Source organism: Gopherus flavomarginatus, chromosome 10 (genome assembly GCF_025201925.1).
Source record: "Gopherus flavomarginatus isolate rGopFla2 chromosome 10, rGopFla2.mat.asm, whole genome shotgun sequence".
NCBI lineage: Eukaryota > Metazoa > Chordata > Testudines > Testudinidae > Gopherus > Gopherus flavomarginatus.
Genome location: NC_066626.1, coordinates 41,877,616 through 41,895,685, shown reverse-complemented (window position 1 = coordinate 41,895,685; position 18,070 = coordinate 41,877,616). Strand labels below are relative to the sequence as shown.

Genomic DNA, 18,070 nt, shown 5'->3' with positions numbered 1-18,070 from the left:
AATTCTCTGACAAACCACTCTCCAGCCTCTGCTTAAAGGCAAAAAGTGGTCACTAATCCTAAAAAAATATTTGAAACGTTTGAAGAGGATGCATTATTCAGATACTAAGATCATTCAAAAGAAAAAAGTGTCTGCATTAAGGGGTTCATTTTCTTAACTGATTTATTTTAAAAAGTGAATTTAACTGAAATCAATGGATTTACTTTAAATTCTCAGAAAATTAATATTTTACTCAGAGTAAATGCTGTCATTTTGGGGAGGGCATATTATATTATTTTTCTTACATAACACAGGATAAGTCTCTGTTTTAAATGCAAAACATATAATTTTGTGTGTACATATTATGGAGCTGCAGCTGGCACCTCCATAATACACATAACACAATTATGTTATAAGTACACCATCCCACAAACTCTACGCATGTGTTTACACATTTTGTTTTGGTAATTCTACCATGCCAAGCACCAGAGTGAAAGTGGACAAGGACTAAGTGGGTATTAATATAGGCTAGTGGAGCTGGAATTACCGCAGCTGCTGGCACCAGACTTGCTCTCCAATAAATCCTTTAATGAGGATCCAAAGTGTACTTATTCCAATTACAGGGCCTCATAGCAGACTGCTAGCTAAAGGAATTTAGGAATTTGGAGACAGTACCTTGGGGACAAGGGAGGAGTGGGAGAAAGAGTATCACAAATGCACAGGAAAAGTATGTTTCACAATATTTTCTATTAAAGAAGACGGTAACTTAGCATAAGTAATATTTAAAGCTACTTATTCCTCCACCAACTCATAAGTCTCTTACCCAAAATCTGGAAATCTCCTTTTGGCCTTTCCTGATGACGCAACATCGTTTGTTTCTCCTGTCTTGTCTTCATTTCTCTTGTCATCTATGTGAAAAAGAAAAATAAATAATCTGTAAACTTACTAAAGCTATCTGTAAGCTTTGAGTGTATTGTTAAGATGCATGCCCTTCCCAACCACAACAAAATTTAAAAAGAAACTCAAAGCATAAGTTCACAGTAATTAATTCACATCCACTGTACAGCTACAGAAGTGGAAAAACTAGTGTTAACTGCAGGAAGGGGATAGATCTTTCAACTTCCCATTTAAAAAAAAATATGCAATTGCATCTTATACTATAATTTTACTTGATGTAAAATCCTTAAATTCCTGCCACCTTGTTTTGATACAAGAATGTCTTAAAAATTACATTTTGTAATGTATTCTCTCAAAAAAATTGTTAATGGAAGCTTAAGTTTTATACCCACAGAGTCCAGGAAAATCCACAGTTAAGGTTGCCTCGCCATTCCTTCAGTCTGTATTCCATTTTCTCAAGCTATACTCATCTGTGCCATTTCCTTAGATATTTTCTATCAGATGTAGTTTTGATATTCATAAAGACAAGGATGTAAGCACCCAAATTGTTGGGTAAATATTAACCCTTTAGGTTAGCCATAAAGAAAGGAGATATTTTACACCGTAATTTTACTGAATTAGCATATAGATATACCGATGAGATTTTCCTTCTGTTTTCCTTTCATTCTGATTCTGCTATACTGCTATTTGTCAGTAACACTGTTTTTGGTAAGTAGCATATTTTAGCTCCTCCATATGATAAACTCTGTCATCTTAAATTTGTTTTGCTCATGTGTTACTTTAAAGGCGGTACAAAGAGAAAATTGCTTCAGAATGGCTTCTCCTCCTCCCAAAATATAAGCTTCCAATTCACATTATCTGTCACACACCTAAGCTAATACACATACAGAGAAAATAAGCTGTACTAAGTATTAAAAGCAGCAAATAGCATAATAAAGCTGTTTGGAAAATATTTTAATTGAAAATGAGCACACTAACGAAAGCACTGGTATGGGGGTGTGATTCAATATCATTCGTGAACTAATGACAAGGAGATGGGTATTGGGTGAATGTTGCCTGAATTTAAGATACTATTGCTTTTATATTAGAATAGATAAAAAAAAAATCAATAATTTAAAAACAGATTTTTAAAAAATTAAATGAAGTTTCACTTTTTTAAACTAAACATTTTAAATTTGAAATTGATAATCTATTAAAATTATTTAAATTAAATACAAAAATAATATTGGGTAGTACATATCTGCTGCCAAATGTTAATGAAAGTCAAACCACTAAACTGATAGAAGTCACTGGCTAAGTACCTGGAACCAGAGTCTGCTGAAGTGCTAAACCAGCTTTTGATAGCAGTAGTATCTTTTGCAGGTGCACAGAGTATTTTCTTCATGTCAGTTTACTCAACTAACTCAGTTCAACACCTAATTCATAAAAACTAAGTGTGAAGATGAGACCTACTAGTTCTAAAATCTTGAAGGACTCAGTGACCAGAAATAATCAGCTCAATTCCTGTGTTTGATCAGTTTTTAAATGCAAAACATGTTTTGATAAACTTTTCTCTTTTGCTTCCCAGGACACTGAAAGCACTTTATTTAATAAAAAATGTTGTTCTTGTTAATTTTTAATTGAATTTTCACCCAACTAGAACTTGACACAAATTGCAAGTAAAAAAAAATGTAATAATTAAGAAATGCTGTCAATATTTTCTAGTATAAAATTTAATTTTCCATTTTAATATGAAATTTATGAGTCTGAATAAATGTAAATGTAACTCTATAATTGCTTAAATAAATGTGTATATAGTGCGTCCTCCTGCTTAGCAAAAAGCACCAAATGTAGTATAAAGACGGTATTTAATCCACTGAAATCAACATGTTTTAATGGTTACCATCCAATGACACTCAACCTTTCTTTAGGAAAATAGCTAAAAAGCTAAAATTCAAATCATGATTAAAATCAATGGTTTAAATCGAGGTTTCCTGATTGCTGAATTAAATCGTGATTAAAATCAGTGACTCAAATTGCTTTAATATAACAGAGTCGACTGATTTAAAAAGTTTGTAAGGAAATTCACTTAACCTTAGCATTTTTTTTAAATGTAGGAAATATTTAGGTTTAATTTGTATTTGTAAAGGTTGAATAAGGGTAACCCTCTAAGTCAGAGCCTGAAAAGTTGTTTTGCCATTGATTTAACTAACTAGTACATTGGAACTGCCACACTAGAACAAATCAGTGGTCCATTCAGTCCAGTACCCTGCCTATGACAGTAGCTAGTACCAGATGCTAAAGGAGAAGGTGCATACAACTACAACCACGGTATAACCAGCTCATATGGGAAGCTTTGTCATAAAATCCTATCAGTTGTTGGCTTATGCCTGGAACTATAAGGGTTTACACTCCCTCTAAAAATGTTTAAAGTCTAGCTAATGAAACTGGATATTCCCATTTCCCAAATAACCATTTGATTTTTTTTTAAATCCCCTAAACTCCTCACCTCAGTGACAACTTATAGCAGTAAGTTCCACAGTTTCATTATGGATTGTAAAAAAGGTATTTTCTTTTATCAATTTCAAATTGTCTGCCTTTCAGTTTCATTGACTGACCCTTTGTTCTTGTGCCATGTAATAGGTTCATAGGACTGCTCTATTTATTTTCCCTATCCTATTAATGGTTTTGCAAAGTTCTATCATGATCTTCTCTAAAATAAAGAGCCCCAGTGTCTCCTCATATGGAAGTTTTTCCATGCCTGTAATCATGTGTCACCTTTCTCTGAGGCCCTTTTAATTCTGCAATATCTTTTCTGATATGGAATGAGCAGAACTAAACACAGTGTTCCAGTGAGCCTTCACAACTGACTTATACTGAAAATATTAAATGCCATTATAAGTCTACTCAATTCTTCCAGTACCCTAAAATTTTGTTAGCTTTTTTGATCACTGTGCATTGAGTAGAGATTTTCATTGGGCTGGATGTCCACAATGACATACAGGTATTTCTCATAAGTGGTTACAGTTAAATTTAGAACCCACTGAGGTGTATGAATAGTTGTAATTATTCTTTCCAATGTTTATTACCTTACGTTTGTCAATGGTGAATTTTATTTGCCATCATGCTCTCCATTCAGATAGCATTATCAGTCCTCTCAAATTCCTCAGTCTTCCTCTTGTCTTGACTAACCTAAGTAACTGTATCACCTGCAAAATTTGCTACTTCACTGTTCACATGCTTTTCTAAATTTTGCACAGGATTACTAAAAATAAATAAAATTAAAATAAAAAAAGAGAAAAAGCAACAGCAATCCTAGTGGTTCCTCATGCACAAAGATCACCAGGTTTATTGGATCTTGGTACTGCTAGATGAGACCTTTTCTATATCCAATACATAATCCCAGTTTAGAAGCTCTATGTCAAAATGTCTTGGAAGCAGACAGCAAAATCTTAGAGATGGTTTGTGATGGTCTGCTTCCCCTCTGAATGCCACCAGATGTGCTGCGATGCCACTGAGTCAGCCTATGCTGCCAGCCAGGGTCCCCTTTGCCTAGTCTTGCTGGGCTAGGCTCTCACACCTCTTCCAGCCAAGCACACAGGCAGCGCCACGCCCAGCTACACAGGAGAGACAGAGAGATCCTCTCTGGAAAGATTCATCCTTAGCGGCTTGCACCAACACACTGATGCCCACTCTCTTTAAGGGGTACAAAACCAAGGGTTTTATGAAATTCGCCTCCTCCCTCAATGTGGAGGAAGATATACACAATTTCTTGCCCTTGCAGTTAGAAATTACATAAACTGAGTTATATTATAAACAAGAAATATGTTTATTAACTAAAAAAGGTGAATTTTAAGTGGTAAAAGCAGTAACAAACAAAACAAAGCAGATTACTGAGCAAATAAACCAAAGTTCACAAGTGAAGCTCAATATATTTAAGAAACAGGCTACAAAATGTAATTTCTTACCCTAAATGTTATTTTAGGCAGGTTGCAAACTTTCTGTGGTTCAGAGTTCCAGTTATATTTCATTTCAGACTGGACCCATCTCAGTCTGGACTCCCTCGCACATTCCGTTCAGGTGGCTTGAGCAGTCTTTCTTCTTGGTCAGACAGGCCACAGAGAAGAGGATTCCAGTTTGCCTTCCTCTCCACCCTCAAATAAGATTTACACAAGGCAGGAATCCTTTGTTTCTCAAACTTCACCCCGCCCTTACCTTCCACTGGAAAGTTATAAGAAGTCCCAGGTAATGACAAGATCACCTAACATAGTAGTGTCACAGTTATGTCCCCAGATGCCTCTCAGGAGGGAGAGAGATTAGTATCTTCATGGTTTTGTTGTTCCTTCCTGATGGCTCATCAAATTCGATGGCCTGTCATCTGGTGGGCGTCTTCTCATCCAGTTGTAATTGTTATATAGGCCATATTTCTAACTTTAGATACAAAAATGATACATGCATACAAACTGGATAATCACATGATCACATCCTGGAATACTCGCGGAGCTGACTGAGGAGATATCTGAGCCATTACCAATTATCTTTGCAAAGTCATGGAAGATAGACATTCCAGAAGAATGGAAAAGGGCAAATATAGTACCCATCTACAAAAAGGGTAATAAGGACAGCCTGGGGAATTACAGACTAGTCAGCTTCAACTTCTGTACCCGGAAAGATAATTGAGCAATTAACTAAGCAATCAGTTTATAAACACCTAGAAGATAATAAGGTGATAAGCAACAGTCAGCATGGATTTGTCAAGAACAAATCGTGTCAAACCAGTCCGACAGCTTTCTTTGACAGGGTAACAAGTCTTGTGGACAGGAGGAAGTGGTAGATGTGGTATATCTTGACTTTAGTAAGGCTTTTGATACGGTCTCACATGACTTTTCCATAAACAAACTAAGGAAATAAGACCTAGATGGAAATACTATAAGGAGTGTGCATAACTGGTTGGAAAATCGTTCCCAGAGAGTAGTTATCAGAGGTTCAAAGTCATGCTGGAAAGGGCATAATGAGCGGGGTCCCGTAGGGAGCAGTTCTGGCTCCGGTTCTGTTCAACATCTTCATCAATGATTTAGATAATGGCATACAGAGTACACTTATAAAGTTTGCCAGTGATACCAACCCGGGAGGGCTTGCAAGTGCTTTGAAAGATAGGATTAAAATTCATAATGATCTGGACAAACTGGAGAAATTCAATAAGGACAAATGCAAAGTATTCCACTTAGGAAGGAACAATCGGTTGCACACATACAAAATGGGAAATGACTGCCTAGGAAGGTGTACTGCAGAAAGGGATCTGGGGAGATCATAGTGGATCACAAGCTAAATATGAGTCAACAGTGTAACTCTGTTGCAAAAAAAGCAAACATCATTCTGGGATGTATTAGCAGGAGTATTATAAGCAAGATACAAGAAGTAATTCTTCTACTCTACTACGCGCTGATTAGGCCTCAACTGAGTATTACGTCCAGTTCTGAGATCCACATTTCAAAAAAGATGTGGACAGATTGGGGAAAGTCCAGAGAAAAGCAACAAAAGTGACAAAATGTCTAGAAAACATGATCTATGAGGGAAGATTTAAAAAATTGGGTTTGTTTAATCTGGAGAAGAGAAGACTGAGAGGGACATAACAGTTTTCAAGTACATAAAAGGCTGTTACAAGGAGGAGGGAGAAAAATTGTTATTCTTAACCTCTGAGGATAGGACAAAAAGCAATGGGCTTAAATTGTAGCAAGGGCGGTTTAGGTTGGGCATTAGGAAAAACTTCCTAATGCCTCAGTGTGGTTAAGCACTGGAATAAGTTGCCTAGGGAGGTGGTGGAATCTCCATCATTGGGGATTTTTAAGAGCAGATTGGACAAACACCTGTCAGAGATGGTCTAGATAATACTTAGTCCTGCCTTGAGTGCAAGTGACTGGACTAGATGACCTCTCAAGGTCCCTTCCAGTTCTATGATTCAGTAAATCATAGCCTTTCCAATGATATCTTACAAGACCCATCTAGCATAAAGTAGATCTCAGTTATATCATATTCATATCATAAGCATATTTTCATAAAGAATATGGAGTGCAACATTACATGGTTAATTTTGATAGTCCAGGAGAAAAGGTGGGGGAAGTCCAGTATGCAAGGAACTGAACCAGAATTCCATTTTTTAAACTGGAACAAAGACAGAAGTATTGATTCCAAGAAGCTGAAAATTCCAGCAATTTTACAGTTTCTTCAGGATGGTGTATGCACAGTCCTGACGTACAACTCAGTAGGGTACAGCTTTTCGCCCTAGGAAGTGTCTTCAACTCAGACTGCCACTTTTCTTTGGCTTACCATCTCCCATGTTATCAAATTTAAGAGTAGTTCAATTGACGAAACCTCTGCATCAGCCCATCTTTTCCACTTGAGATCTCCCTATAGTACTGTAAACCCTTGTTTAGCTCCTCTGAACCTCTCAATTTATTGGATCCATTTATTTTAATAATTAAATGCATTTCTTGTTGGCAACTACATCTGCTGGGTGGATATCTGAAACCACTGCATTCTCCATGGAAGAACTGTACCGTATTTTCATGAGGCAAAGTAGCTCTTAGAACAGCTTCTGATTAAACTTCAAAATGAACACTCCACTCTGTATTTCCCAAGATACTGTACTGCTTTCATTTTGTTCTAATACACTCCAACAGAAAAAAAGCATGGTGCAAGCTGGATGAAACACTCTCTCTAAGCAATGAATATAAGAAACTATGTCCCTATTCCTTTAATACTACTCAAAGCATGAAGGAAAGCAGTCATTAAAAACTCCTGTAAGTAAGACGATATATTATATTGCTGAAACATGTGTCTACCCCATTTCGTGAGAGGATCAGGGCCCATATCACAAGGTTAATGAAAACCTCTTGCAAAAAAAAGTATTGACTTCAGTGGATATGATATGGTTAAGCAACAACCTGATTTTCAAATCACATTCACTAGATGTTACAAAATGGATCTTCAAGCATCGACAGGAGGGTGTTTCAGTCAACAGTCCCTAAGTAGATATTTCAAAGGCTTCAGTCAGGGCTATCTGTCCTTACCTCTTCCCCCTAATTTATTTTCCACTACTCACTACTTGTCTATCAGGGAGGAACAGTGGAAAAATTATCAAGAATGGAAAAACTACTTATCTGCTAATTTCCTTTATTCTAGTAATCTCTCTCCCAATTTGGCTCACTCAGTGGAAGGCAAAATGTGTGTTTTTCATTAAAATATTAGGCTTTTATGGCAGTGAGTAAAAAAAATTTTTTAAATAAATGTATTAAAATAGAAAGTTTTTATAGCTTCTGGAAGGCAGACAGAACGAATATCACCCTGAAAATGTTACAGCCACCCCAAGGCCTGTATATAGACGAAGGTATAATATGGTCAATCGAGGATTAGTGGACAGATTGTTAATTTCCTTTCTTTTAGTAGGTGAGTAAATTTTTTCATTCTAGGCACATTTACTATGCACGTATCTGCCTCCATGTTACACAGTTGCCTAATGTTTTTTAGATCTTAAATTACTTAGAGTAATTTAGAAAAAACATTACTGGCAAATTTTTCCACTTCACTGTTCATCCTCTTCCAGATAACACATTAAATACTCCGAGGTGCACCATACTAGGAATTTAATTCCATGTTGAACACTGTATATTTATTTCTACCTCTTATTTTCTATCCTTTCCCTTCAACAATTTCCAGTGAAAGACAGAAGTTTACTTCTCATCTCATGACTTAGTTTCCTTTATGGCACTTTAAACCAGGTTATTTTGGAACAAAAAAGTTTAAAAACAGACATGTATTTCTCCAAGAGAATTTTATAAAGAAAGGTAACATTTTCCAAAATGTGAAAGAGCAATGCAATTGTTTAAAAAATAAGCAGACCAACTGATACAAGCTGTATGGATGGGATAGGAGGAGATAGAAAGGATTGTTCCTCCACCATTAAATATAATTGGTAGACATTAAATTTCATTAGATAGTTAGAATCCAGCCACGGAAGTGTCATTTAATGTCATTTTGTCCAGAGAATAAACTTGCAGTATTAGTAATCTATCATCTTTAATGTACGGCATTAAACTCTACAACACCACTAGTTTTAAAACAAACACTTGAAACACTTCCTCAGGTCACTAAGAGAAATTTCCGTACTCTGTGACAATACCTGCTTATGGTTCAGTGCAGAAGAAAACTAAAATCATTTGCACATTATGTATACGCTATGACAAGACCATTTTTGCACAGCCAAGTGTACGACCACTTCAGTGCTAGCACTCCAGAGATATGCTGAATCAGTAGCTTACAAAACAGCAGCTGTTGGCTGAGGATATAAAAATGATAGTCTATTGCAACAGAGTACAATCATTATCTGCCTTAACACAGCTTGTTAACTGGTGAACGAAATACTTGCCTTACAAAATATTTAATCCAGTTCCTTTTTCAATTACTCTATGAGAAGACTATATACTTCTCTTGAATTATGACTATTAGTGAGCAGCATGATTATAATCTGTTCAGCCTTCTCACATTCTTTGCATCCTAAAATATGAAAGCCCTAATACAGTAACTCATCAGAATGTTCACAACCTGTTATTTTGCTCGAACATTCAGCTCACCTTTGGAAAAGGCCAGGCTATTATTGAAACTTTGCAAGAGTTAATTTACGTCAGCTAAATGAATAGCTCTAAGGTCATGGCCCAAGGAAAGGAGCTAAACTTGCAGTACGCGTACAGATAAATTTTTCTAAAATATGTGCTCTAATTCAAATAGGAATTATTTCAGGAAACTTCTGTGGCCTGTACTATACAGGAGGTAACAGATTATCACAGTGGTCCTTTCTGGCCTTGGAATCTAAGGCCTTGTCTACATCACAAAGTTGCAGCGCTGGTGAGGGGGTTACAGTGCTGCAACTTGGGAGGTGTACACATCTGCAGGGCATCACCAGCGCTGCAACTCCCTGTTTGCAGCGCTGGCCGTACTCCCGTTTTGTCTCGGGTGTAGAGGATCCAGCGCTGGTGATCCAGCGCTGGTAATCAAGTGTAGACACTTACCAGCGCTTTTCTTGACCTCCGTGGAATAAGCAGGTATCCCAGCATACCTGAGGAAGCCTCTGGTAATCAAGCAGGTCTCCTTCCCCGGTTTGCTCTAGCGTTCCCCGAACCCCCGTGCAAGCAGGTCTCCTTCCCTGCGGTTTGCAGGGTGGTTCGGGGAACGCGAGAGCAAACCGCGGCGAAGCTGGTCTCCTTCCCCGGTTTGCTCTCGCGTTCCCCGAACCCCCCTTGAAGCCGCCCAAGAGCGCTGCAGTGTGGCCACATCTAACACCACTTGCAGCGCTGGTTGCTGTAAGTGTGGCCACTCTGCAGTGCTGGCCCTATACAGCTGTACTAATACAGCTGTAACAACCAGCGCTGCAAAATTGTAGATGTAGACATACCCTAAGACTCTATTAAGGACAAATAATATGCCTGAAATGTATTACTACATTACCCACAGATTAGCTCTTCTGCATACCCGGACAACTGATATGCCTCCTTTATTAATTAGGTGGAGACAATGTCTTAGACTCCCTGGAATTATACATTTGAGACGCTCCCCCTTTGGAAATAGATAAACGGAGGTGTTTAATTTAAGCTTCTGTCTGCTCTCTGTATAGATGCTAAAGAACCTATGACACTTAATATAAGAAAAGGGGATTTTATCCCAGTAGTCTTAATCAAAACTTCCCCCCTCCCTACTTCATTAATATACAGCATACTGTCTGACTGCAACTGCCCACCCTAGCAGGGAGCTTGCTATTTTTCAGCAGTGCTATACGTACATGATTTCTAAAGTGCTTTTGGATCTTTTAGCATGAGAAGCCTATCAAGGTACTCTGGCTAGGCTAGTCTTATTTTAAAACTTGAAATACTGTGATAAACTTAAGGCAAACCAATGTTTGGATATATACTTGAAAATATTTCAGAGGGAGAGACGTGGTCTAAGGAGACTGAACACAGGACTTTGTGCTAGAAATCCATGACTTTGATACAGACTCTCAGGCCTTGGCAAGACAAATTCTGTCTCAGTTTCTCCTTCTGAAAAAAATGAAGATGTATCAACCTAATAATGCTATGAGGGTTCAATTAATATTTGTAGAGCACTATTTTTCATAGTTTTAAGTATTAAACAAAATCTTCATTTTCCATTTTAGATGCAGATTACACAGTAATTAGCATGATACATATTGTACGTATGATGAATAAGAAAGTCCAGTCTCTATAAAAAAAAGGAGTTGTATCAAGAAAACAGGAAACAGAGCGGTACCCTAGGTGTCTAATGCTTAGATTTTGTCTTCTAACTTCAAGCTCATGTTGTGACCCCAAAGCCTGACATGAACTGAAGTCAGAGTACCATTTTAATTATATGGACTTTAAGAAGTCCTGCCCCCCTCTGCACTATTAAAACATCTGTATCTAAACCCTGTTCCAAAAGAACATAACCCACAACATCTCCATTTTGTAAAACTTTCCTAACCTTGCTACAGTATGGACTAGGTATCCTGAATATCACAGTAATACTACCTTGCTAAAATTTTTAACTAGTCTCATAGCATACAATTAATCTTACACTAAGAATACATTTTACATTAGAATAAGTAGCTTTTCCTTTTCTAGGCAGATGATTGAATAGCTACCGTTCAACACTAGTTAAAAAAAAAAAAAGGGCATTTTGACCCAAAGGCCCTCAAAAAACCTTTATGACTTACCTTTGGCCTCTCTTCCTCTCCCTTTTGATTCTCTGTGCCTAACATTCTTGGAATATGCTTGGGGAGAACTGGGAGTTACATCATCACTGGGAGGAGAGTAAGTAGTACTTGTGCTGTTTTCATTGTTTGGTTTGTGTGTAGGAGAAGAGTGAGTGGAAACAGAAGGACTTGACTCTAACAAACTCTCTGTGCTTTCCACTGGTTCAGACTTTTCAATCCTTTGATCTGCATCATTCAACTGGGATAAAATTAGCTTTTCTGTTACTTCGGAAGACTTGACTTGACATGCTGAACCAATTTCTCTATTGTGGATAGCATCATCTGTATCCTCATCCTATAAATATATTTTAAAATAAAAGAGGTTATGGTAAATATAGTATTCAATTGTGCAGTCATAACATATATGGTAAAAGCTTTAAAAAAAATAATGCATTACAAAAATCAAACTTAATATGCCAAAGAAATTACATCAACTCTTTTCTGTTTAAAACATAGGAGTTTCTTTTTCCTCAATGCACATGAAGATTGACCTTATAAACTACCTTCATTGTAATACAACATTTTAATTTTAATAAAATCAGACTTTCCATATTCCTCAAGCTTTTATGATCTGGGCACACAGATTATACTGAGATAAGGGGCCTGCATACAGATAGACAATTATACTATCACAGTACACAGACAGCAGTCATCAGTAACTAAATTCTGATTTTATTAGTCACTTAGAGTTATCATATCATCAACTTTCTCCTCTTTCTACAGCCTCAAAAACCAAAATTTCCTCTTCATCTAAACCAGTGAAACCCTCAGATATGCCTTCGTCATCTCTTGAAAATGGTGATTTCATGAATTGTGTCATTTTCCTAGGCTCCTCTCGGATCCAACCTAATAATTCTACTAAAATCATTCAACTCCTGCCATGTCACACACGCCTGAAATTCTTTAACTGGCTTCCCCGCATCAAGATCACATTTTTTGATCTGACCTTCAAGGCTTAGCCAGAATGTTCTACTCACAACTCCAGTGTCTTTCCGTTCTATTTCCTCTCTCAGTTTTCCCAGTCAAGAAGCCCCATTTTTTGAAATCTGGTCTTTTTGACATCCACAGTGTGGAGAAGGGCTTCACCAGAATACACGTCAGCACGCAAAGAATGCTGACAGGACATTAAGACGCAATGCCTACATTCTCTTAAGAAGGAAAAAAAAAAAAGTAAAGCAGTAACTATGGCCTAAAGCTCACCTATTGCAAGCTAAAGTCACTGCCACTAGGATAATGACTTTCCACGTAAGAAATGTAAGGTCACAGAAAAGGAGCTGTCATCAGTTACCAGGACTGCACAAATATGCCACAATACAGAGCTGTATCATTGATGAGTCAGTTTGTCTAGGTTAGTGAACACGAGCACTCCCAGCCTGTGCGGAAAGACTACTGCCAAGCATTTCATGAAAACATGGCACCAGTGCTCAAAAATCACATTTTTATTTTTTTGCTAAACAATGACAACAAAACCCCACACAATTTAAACCAGAACTGACAAAGAAAGGCAAATAATTTTAGAAAAGGATATACTATGAGCCAGAACTGAGGTAAACACTCAGGTACAAGGAACTCCTTCTCCAGAAGAGGAAAGCAAAACTGGCTTGAAACACATGGGCAGCAAAATATATAGCTGGCTATGTTCCCTCTAAGCTGTGCAGCTGCCAAAGAGTCAACCGAGTGCCGCACACTTGATTAGCAGAGATGTGCACATCCGGCAACATATGTTCAGGGGCCCTTCCTCCCGCTGCCCTGCAGCTGCATTGCTCCGGTCCTCTGCCTTGGAGCGCCGGCCATCTGCTCCCCACGACCGTCCTGCTCGCTATGCAGAGTGGGGGAAGAAGGAGGTGCTGATGTCAGGGTGTCCCTCTCCTCCCTACCCACATACCCCATCTCTGCAGAGTGGGGAAGGGGAGATAGGGCTCAGAAGCAGGACAGAGCTGCAGTGATCTGAACGAGCCTTCTGGTGAGTGCCTCTCTGCTTAAAGGAGACAGTGCACGGTCTCTCACACTTCCCCAGCGCGCGCACGCACACACACTCTCTTTCACATTCACCTCCCAACACATACTTGTGTTATTGTTTTCTTGGTACTTCCTGCAATGCATATATATTCTCTGTAATTCTATTCTTTAAAAGTGCTGTTATTTTAGTTTTTTGAATGGTGTATGCATTTAATAATTTCATTTCTCTCTCATGCTTAAATTTAATTGAGTAGTGAGTTCTAAAATGCCTAACTTGTCCTGGCTGGAGTAATTTTATATTTTTAAAAAGTTACCATAGGGATATTATATTCAGGTTTTCTGTTTCTACTGGTGGCACACATCACCTCAATTACTGGTGCACATAAAATTCATTCGGCAAATGCATGGAAAATATTAGAGGGAACATTGATAGCTGGGGTGAACAACATGTAATGTCTGCTAGTGGGTTTGGTCCATGCACTACTCAGACTACTGCTGCCTGATATGGCCCAAAAATGGTCTTTGAGCTTTGGAAGTTCTGTTGGTTTTGGGGCTAAGAGAGCATTAATCTAGGATTGGAAAACCTGTTTCTGGTGGCTTCAGACATAGATGTCTAGCTGCTGTCTAATAAAATGGTCAAAATGATTACTGGCTAGAGCTATGCCTTCTCATTTCCTGAGGTAGAGAAGTATGAAAGGATAAAGCTGTGCACGCTACTATAAAGAAGATGAAGTTCCAAGCTCATACAATTACCAAGAGCAATGATCCATCCAGGCAATACTCAAAGAACGTAAAACAAGGAATAGAAACTGAGAAAGCCTAGCCACACTTAAAATTTTACTGTTTGCAATGCAAGGCTAGACAATAAAGTGATTTGAAGCTAAATCATATTCTCTAACATGTACTCGAATACTAGACTAACACCCTCTTTCTTGTGGAGTCAAGTGGCCTTTACAAAGAGGAGACAGATTTTATTTTAAACTAAATTTTGGAAGACATAACAAGCTATAAACAGAGGATTAAAGGTTAGCAAGCAAGCATATTTCAAATAGAAAAATTACCAGACTACTTGTTTAAATTCATCACTTATATTCACGTTAACAGTTGTTTTTCACGAAGACTGTTTTTAAAGTTATGCAGAGGGTGAACTTTGAAAGAATTGTTCACCCAACCTAGCATGAGAATCTGTGATACTTCTGCACCATCTGAATAAAGCATGTCCAAGGTTCTTGGTGTGCTGCATTTCCCCCTACAGTACTGCAGTATTAAAAATAACATTTATCACAATAATATTTCCCCACACTTACCTACTTTATATGCTTATTGAAAATATTAAATACAAAATAAGAATCATCATAAGTTTAGCTGATTTGATCTGGTTTAGTTTAAGAAACGTCATAAAGTTGTGTATTGAACAGCTTACACATTTCTAGCTTAATGATAAATAATTCTTTAGAGGATTTACTGATTCTAGTCAGAAGTCACAAAGTAGAAACTAATTTTGTATAGTTATTTTAAATGGTGAATATAAATGAAAACAGTGTACTGAATATATATTATACATAGATATCGGTACCTGTAGATCTGATTTCTGCTGTCCAGCTCCAAGAGATTCTTTTAGCTTTGATCGAGAAGGTGGCTGACGTTTTACTTTCAGAGCAAGCTGAGCTTTTGCTTTGTGGGCACTAGTATCTAATCTTGGAGTATCCCCCATAAAAGTATCAAAATCTGCAACAAACAAAATAAATAAATACTTACAAAAAGTTGTGCCAGGAAAGTTCTCAAACATATTAATCTTAGCAAAAGTCAAGTATTTTCTGTTACTTTCAGTATACATCTTCAAAAAGTAAACACAAATTTCTCTCAACTGCTAATTGTTTACCATTATGACAATACCATTTTATATGAAGGGTGTGTCCCTATATCTGTCAGTCAGAGATGTGGCAGCCAATCTGAAAGTAGGCTCTTTCAGTCTCTTTTCCTCCTACAAACATTTCCTCACTCCCACCTTCCCACACCAGAGCTGAGAATTTCCAAAACTGCAGAAAAACAAGTTAGGCTCCTCCACGTTTTCCAGAGAGCCACCTTCCCTGAGCATGACACCTAACTGGCAGCAAGAGATCATGAAAATCTGAATCTTATTTGCAGATTCTGACAGCTTCTGGGCAGGAAAGGAGGGGCATCTGGGTTCAGAAGAACCAATCTCAACAGTTGTAAGAATGGAGTAATACATTGGCAGTAACTGATCTGTAAAACCCTCTTACCAAAAAACTGGTAGTTCACTGCCATCCAAGATGGATTTTTGCTCTCCAATACACCTCCTGAGTGTCTTAGTGAGGTTGGAAACTAAGTAGCCTATTCCTTGAGGGAAAACCCCATTAGGATTTTCCAAGGAATGAGAGGGAGGAGTAGGACAAAGAGCTGGGAAAGGAAAATTAGTATTCAGGAAGTCTACTAGGGGTTGTGGGGGGGGGAGGGGGTTGAGAGAGGAAGAGAGATTTTCCCATTGAGAGGCAGCACACAGGTCCCTGGAAACAGTGAAGAAGGAGGTTAAGTGTCCTGCTTCAGAGTCTTCTTTGGAGAAGATAGGAAGGGAGCCCCAAAGGAGGAAGAGATGAATAATCTAAAATTAACCCAAGCAATGGCCCTGAGGTGAAATCTCTCAAGCTGATGAACAAGGAGCAGCCTGGGATGTCTCAACATCCAGGATGATCCTTGTTGTGATTCTCTGAGCTGGTGTCCTCCTCTTTAATGTCTGGTTCTTCGTCTGTTCCCAGAGTCCCGAAACTGAAAGAGGCTATTAGAGTATGGTAGGGGCACCTTATTCAGAGTCAATTATGTTCCCCTTTTTCCTTGTGCTCACCATGGCAGAACTGTAGAAGTAGTTTGGGGAGAAGATGGACACACTGAACAGTAAGGACTCACTGCAGGAGTTGAACAGGATGGGCTTTTTTTTGGTATCTCTGCCCCCGTCCCAATTCTTTTAAAAAAGTCTTAAAACTTCTTCTGCTTCGCCAGAGCTCTGAAGTACGTGGTCTCAAGAAAACACAACCACCACATCTAAAGACTGGGCTACTGCTGCTGTTCCAGAAAGAGGCAAGAGAATAAATGGCAGAAGTCGGCCTGCCTTTCACAGATGGGAGTGGGGGAAACTAGGCACAAAAACTCTAACTCTGGATTGGTTTCTACGTGCTTAACAGATGAGAGGACACATGTATATTGGACACATGTGACAAAAGCTGGTAACTGCCACAGATGCCATATGCACTGATATACCGTTACACGTTAAAAGTTGAACATTTCACCTGTTCATGCCAATAGCTCAATTTAATTTTTTTTTAAATGGGGCTTGCATTTCTCCTCAGAGGAGACCATCCAGGAACTTTGAAGGTTGCAAGTTGAGGGCAGTGTACCTGAGTGTCTGTAGAAATTCTACCCCATAATTTTTTAAGAATCATAACAATGGCAACTCAAATCCTATAAAATATGGATGTATCAGAAGAGGTACTTCTAGTAGAGATAAGGAGGTATTAAATGCAATAGTACAAGGCGTGATTAGTAAGACCTCATCTAGAATACTCTGTACTGTTCTGGTTACCCATGTTCAAGAAAGATGCATTCAAACTGGAACAAGTCCAGAGAAGGAATACTGTGATGATCAGGAGACTGGAGAGTTTATTTGAGAAGAGATATCATTCTCTCTAAAAATACATCAGGAAGGTAAACACCAGTAACAGAGAAGAAATAGCTGAAGGATAATGTTGGCAGAAGAACAAAAGGGTATAAAACTGGCTATGAATAAATTTAGGCTGGAAATTAGAGGAATGTTTCTAAACATCAGAGGAACAAAGCTCTGGGACAGCCTTGCAATAGAAACAGCAGGGGAAGCAACCTACACAGCATTAAGATGGAGTTTGTTAAGTTTGTGAACTGGATAACATGTTGGGGTTGCCCAGAACAGCAGGGGACTGCACTCGATAACCGAGGAGGTACCTTCCTGTCCTATGTTCAGCACAGAACCCTTTTGTTTCAGATTTTTTTAAGCCTCAGGTAGCAGCTAACTGCAAATCTCTCCCCTCTACTCCTCCTACAAACACTCCGAACTACACAAAACTTCTGAAACTGGTATGGTAAACCTTGCAAATCCCAACCCCATAGCAACTTTTTACAGGATGGTCTTATGTTATCTTTAAGTCTCACCAGTTTACCCTAACAATTCACTGGCCTATTAGACCAAGAATCATCATTAACTTAGGGTAAAAGTTCTCAGCCTTTTCCAGGATCCCCTTCCCCTATTCAGTACTATGGAAGGGGTAGGATGATTTTGACCCCTTGAAACCGGTTTGCAATCCCAAGCTTTAGAACTCATGTCTTTTGAGTATTAAAAAGAAGCATTCCCTCCTCCCCCGTGAGTTCTATTTCCACTTTTTTCCTCAAATACCTTGTATCTGTTCAGTT

At 38.3% G+C, this 18,070-nt stretch overlaps 2 protein-coding genes across 6 annotated transcripts in view; one reads left to right on the top strand and one right to left on the bottom strand.

Annotated features, from left to right (window-relative positions):
* LOC127058771 (neurabin-1-like) overlaps positions 1-18,070 on the bottom strand; it is a 74,520-nt gene that overhangs the window by 26,491 nt on the left and 29,959 nt on the right. For all 4 annotated transcript variants that reach the window (XM_050968975.1, XM_050968974.1, XM_050968977.1 and 1 more), the window contains exons 12-14: positions 15,189-15,340; positions 11,615-11,948; positions 803-887 (exon numbers count right to left, since the gene is read on the bottom strand). In XM_050968975.1, the coding sequence (XP_050824932.1) occupies positions 803-887; positions 11,615-11,948; positions 15,189-15,340 (571 nt within the window). The remainder of the gene's footprint in view (positions 1-802; positions 888-11,614; positions 11,949-15,188; positions 15,341-18,070) is intronic.
* PDK1 (pyruvate dehydrogenase kinase 1) overlaps positions 1-18,070 on the top strand; it is a 94,751-nt gene that overhangs the window by 59,960 nt on the left and 16,721 nt on the right. Inside the window, exon 13 of one of the 2 annotated variants that reach the window (XR_007776453.1) lies at positions 12,377-12,828. The exons of the other annotated variant lie outside the window; for it this stretch is intronic. The gene's annotated coding sequence lies outside the window, so the exon portion shown is untranslated. Of the gene's footprint in view, positions 1-12,376; positions 12,829-18,070 lie in introns of those variants that run through there. 2 annotated transcript variants of the gene reach the window in all.